The following is a 4,993-nucleotide window of genomic DNA, read 5'->3' as shown; positions in this document are numbered from 1 at the left end:
TATTATTAATAATAATAATAATAATAATAATAATAATAATAATAATAATAATAATAACAACAACAACAATAACAATACTGCTACTACTAAGAATAATAATAACCATAACGATAACGATAACGATAACAATAACAATAACAATAACAATAACAGTAACAATAACAATAACAATAATAATAATAATAATAATAATAATAATAATAATAATTATTATTATTATTATTATTATTATTATTTATTATTATTATTATTATTATTATTATTATTTATTATTATTATTATTATTATTATTATTATTATTATTATTATTATTATTATTGTTAATAATAATAATAATTATTATTATTCATCAAATATCCGTGGCTGGACCCCCACCGGGGTCCTAGACGTTTCCCCGGCCCCCAGCCAAGTGAGACTCGATTCGTTTTACTAGCCCCCCCCCCGTCGGGGCCTGTAGCCCCTCCGTCGGACAGGTATTGGCGCCATCACTGCAGCAGTAGCAGCAGCAGCAGTTGGCCTATAATGCTATATTATAGAACTGCCTATCTTTGAATTTGTTTAGATGGCGATCAAGGCGATGTACGTTTGTTTGGAGGTTATAGTGGAAATCAAGGGACTCTTGAAGCATACCTATATGGCAATTGGGGTACCGTGTGCTCGTACAATTGGAACAAAGTCGCATCAGACGTTGTCTGCAGACAACTTGGTTATGATAGAGCTGAAGACTGGTCAGACAATTCTTACAGAGCATATAAAACAATCCATAAAGTAGTAATTGAGTGTACAGGAGAAGAGTCTCAACTGAGTGATTGTAATTTCAACACTGAAAATTTTGTTGTCTGTACACATGATGATGATGTTGCACTAACGTGTGTGCATGCAGGTGAGACTATCTTGTGCATCATCTAGAATTATTACAGGTTAAAAATTTCCAAGTGTATATTATGACCAGTTCTTCTATTTCTGGTTCTGGTGGGAGAATCCAACATCTTCAAAATTTTCAACAGTAGCGGCATGACAGGACGGGTATTATAATGTCGAATGATAAAAAATAAAAAAAAATTTCACAACCGCATTTTAAACAAAATAGAAATATTCATCAATTTCACAGCTCAAGTACATGCTAAGTTATATGTATAATATGAAAAACATCAATAATACATATAGCCATGACTTTCTTTGTTTACTTCAAACTCAAAGTGACTCTGACATCAGACTTGTACAGCTATATATTGATTGAGATGCGCATATCTTGCTGTTGTGGCATGAAGCGTGATAATATTTTGTGCCTGATCAGACCTTGGTTTCTATTGAATGAAAACACTATAAAATTCCGATTCATCATCATCATCGCCATCATATTGTCATTATCATAATCATCACCATAATTACTAGTATCATCGTTATCATCATCATCATCATCATCATCATCATCATCATCATCGACGTGATCAACAACAACAACAGCATCATCATTGCTGTATTGTTTATTGTTTGTTTCAGTAAATAACTCTTGTAAATAATTGTATCATTTTGTATTTTCTGTTTTATTTATGTCTAACTTTATACTTTTTTCTTTGCATCGGGAAGACGAATTTTAATTGTAGTTTATGTACCAGTGACAATGAAAGAATCAGACTTGTATCTTGTATCTTGTTGTATTAATGTATATGGCAATAAAATTAAATCTGAATCATGACGTCGGAAATAATAATTGTATGCAAATAGCTCTAATCTCCATATACTTGCATTTAAAAAACAAAAAACAAAACAAATAAAAAAACAAACAAACACACTTTTATACATTTTTTTCTCAGGATTATCCGGTTATGCTATTGCAGCAATCATTGTTGGAGTCATTGTGTTTGGTTGCATCTTAGTGTTCATGGTGTGCGTGTTTTATCACTGCTGCGAGAAAACAACTCCACGACCTTCAAACACGTTTGCTACCAGCCATCTACAAGTACCCAACGTTTCTCTACAGATCCAAAGTTATGGGTATCAACCTAGTCCTATTTACCCTGCAGCCCGATCGGCATGGTCATCGGAACCACCGCCTTCATATAATAGTGTAGTCAACAATCCAAATACATTTACATCGGCTCCTGTACATACATACATCCTGTAGAAACGTCTCCACCAGCTTTCATACCATACCAACCACACTTGAATCAGGGTGTTGACCAAACGGCATAATAGTGCTGAAATGCACAATAATATCCCAGGTGGTAACGTTTTATACAATCCGCTTGGAATTTTATACAAAACTGCTTGGATTATTTATTGTTGTTGGTTGGACTCAGCTAGTCAATTAGTCTTTTATGTATATATAATTTATATATAGGCCTATATATAATATTAATAATAATATTTTTATATAGGCCAACATTATTTAATTGTAATGCTTAGTATATTTTAATTACTATTTTTAATCACCGCGGCGCGCCACTTCCTGTTCTTACTTTGTTTTAACCATAGCACTATGCTTAGACTTTTAATTATCATCAGCTATATCTACACATATCATTAAGCCTTTATATAGTATGCCGACTTGCTTTGGACTCAACTTATATATTACCACTCAACTCGCTTAGTATGTTATTTTTATTTCGAGCGTTGACAAAGCTACTGGAGTAGTCGATCTAAATATTTAGTCTTTATCAAGCTATGAAATCACGTGGTAAGATACAATTAAATACATAACAGAAGCTCAAGTAGTGGCTTATGATAAACCAAGAGGATTGAAGATACACAGATTAGCCAATTGTGGAACATATGTTAATGTTTTTATTTGGTTGTTCTAGTATATCTGTTGTTAAATGTTTATTTGGTACGTTTCATATATTTTTTTTTCTATTCTATTTGCTGTCACGAATATAATCTTCTATTATGGCGTGCCTCCTTTTTGCCCTCACTGTATCTTCTCAATCTCCACTCTTCCATTATTTTCACGCATAATATTTTTATCTACTTATTTTTGATATTGTAAATACTTATTTAATATTTTTTAATTCATTGAATATATATATATATATATATATATATAATTTAAATTCAATGAATCAAAAATGAATCAAAATACTAAATATTTTGTTAAAAACATTGAAATTTAACAATTTTAAAAACTTTAATTATCGTAACAAAATACATATAACATAAAATCATAAGCATTTGAGTAATTTTTATATAGCTACTTTGAATAAATAATTATTTACTTATTGACTTTCAAGCAATCAAAAACATACCTACATAAGAAATATGTAGATACGTCAATAATAAAGCTTGATTTAAGCACGATACAATATACCGTATAAACCTTAACCGTTTTGCAGTAATGCTATAATGTTATAATGATATATTGCAAATATTGTCAAAAATATTTGATTTGATTTGACTTATTCGGATTCGGAAATAAAATAATAAAATAACATTGCAGTACACACACACACACACACACCCACACACTAATAGATTCATAGCTTTAATTTTGATGATAAAGGGTATCTATAGACCCTATAGCTGTCTCTTATACACATCTAGATGTGTATAAGAGACAGGCCTGAATTCAGCTTTATTATTGACGTATCTATTTACGTAGCAATTGTGATTGTTAGATCTGATATGGTAATAGAAATAAAGAGGCAGCACTCTGAGACTTAATTTAAGATATTTAATCAGAACGAAGAAGCTTTAGCTAAAGCCACAAATAAACCACGAGAAACGCTTAAGCCTATAACATACAAGACGAATGAGAAAAATCTTCGTATTCCTCTTCACGTCCTCTTGTCAAAATTATTACGACGCATGTACTGTGGCACTTTGAAATAATATTCACACTTTGTAATACCTTGTAACAAAGTTGTCGAACTTTGTAAAACCTGTCGCACTTTTGTAACAATCTGAGCTGTCGCACTTTGTAATATACTCTGCTGCACTTTGTAATAACTTGTTTCAATCTTATACGCTTTCAGTCTCTGATACAGAAATTAATTTGTGGAAATATAATTAGTGTGCATTCGTTATACACTACAAGGTCAAAGGTAAAATCGACATAAAATCACAAAACAATGCATCATTACTAATAGACAGAATAAATAGCCAAATACTTTTAGTAATATATAAACAACAGAATTAATAATTCTGCGTAGCAGCCTCCGACACAATCAGGAAGGCTCACCAATTCGATCGACCAATTAGCATCACCAAAAGCTGTCGGTGATTGTGTAGCGATTGTATGGAAACAAAGTTTAATAATATGATTTGTTTTTCAATTTGTCAGATAAAATGTAAACAAATTGTTCAGCTGATCATCATTGAATGAGACATATTAATTATCTGGTAGTTTTGAGATGTGTTAATTGGCTTTAAACCAGTATTTTCCGGGATTCACTTTCAATCAACTGTTGTATGGCTTGGCTGAAAATAAACAGTAACACAAATAATATTTGGCTAATATTTTCGCAGCAAACTGACTGGACGAAATTTGCAAAATGTTTGTATGGCTACAGAAGTGAGTATCTGTTAGTTGTGTAACAATCGGATACTGTTAAACTGATCACCGAAAATGATAAATTATTATTTACCAGATCTCTATACATAATAGGCCGTCTGGTATGATCAATATAGTCTGGCTACAATTTAACAGTAACAACAAGATAATTTGCATAGATTTTGGGGATCGCTGTCCATAAAGTTCCGTACCTGCTGTATTACAATGCTGTACTACATTGAAAACACCGGTTCAGATTGTCCGATCACCCAAGTTAAGCAACGAAGGGGTCTTGTAGGCCTACTTTGCCAAAATACCGACTAACACCGGGTGCTGTAGTCTTCATTCATTTTCCCTACAATTCAGTTTCTGTGTTGAAATTGGTTTTTGAATACCGTTACTTAACGCACCTTTTTAACAAATTCAGTAAAAGATCAAACTTTGACCAATGAGTGCCCATCGTCAGAGCGCTATCATATGTTACATTGTAACACGTCTTTAGCT

The 4,993-nt window shown here is 32.0% G+C and overlaps 1 protein-coding gene across 4 annotated transcripts in view; it reads left to right on the top strand.

Moving 5' to 3' along the window:
- The window catches only part of LOC117114722 (lysyl oxidase homolog 2-like), a 34,664-nt gene extending 31,632 nt beyond the window's left edge, over window positions 1–3,032 (top strand). For all 4 annotated transcript variants that reach the window (XM_033258415.1, XM_033258414.1, XM_033258416.1 and 1 more), the window contains 2 exons: window positions 563–883; window positions 1,818–3,032. In XM_033258415.1, the coding sequence (XP_033114306.1) occupies window positions 563–883; window positions 1,818–2,128 (632 nt within the window). In that variant the 3' untranslated portion in view covers window positions 2,129–3,032. The remainder of the gene's footprint in view (window positions 1–562; window positions 884–1,817) is intronic.
- The last annotated feature ends 1,961 nt before the right edge of the window (window positions 3,033–4,993 follow it).

The sequence above is a fragment of the Anneissia japonica genome, unplaced genomic scaffold, assembly GCF_011630105.1.
Source record: "Anneissia japonica isolate Jap-2015-1 unplaced genomic scaffold, ASM1163010v1 scaffold2713_len195869_cov164, whole genome shotgun sequence".
NCBI classification, from domain to species: domain Eukaryota; kingdom Metazoa; phylum Echinodermata; class Crinoidea; order Comatulida; family Comatulidae; genus Anneissia; species Anneissia japonica.
This window is presented reverse-complemented; position numbering and strand designations above follow the sequence as displayed.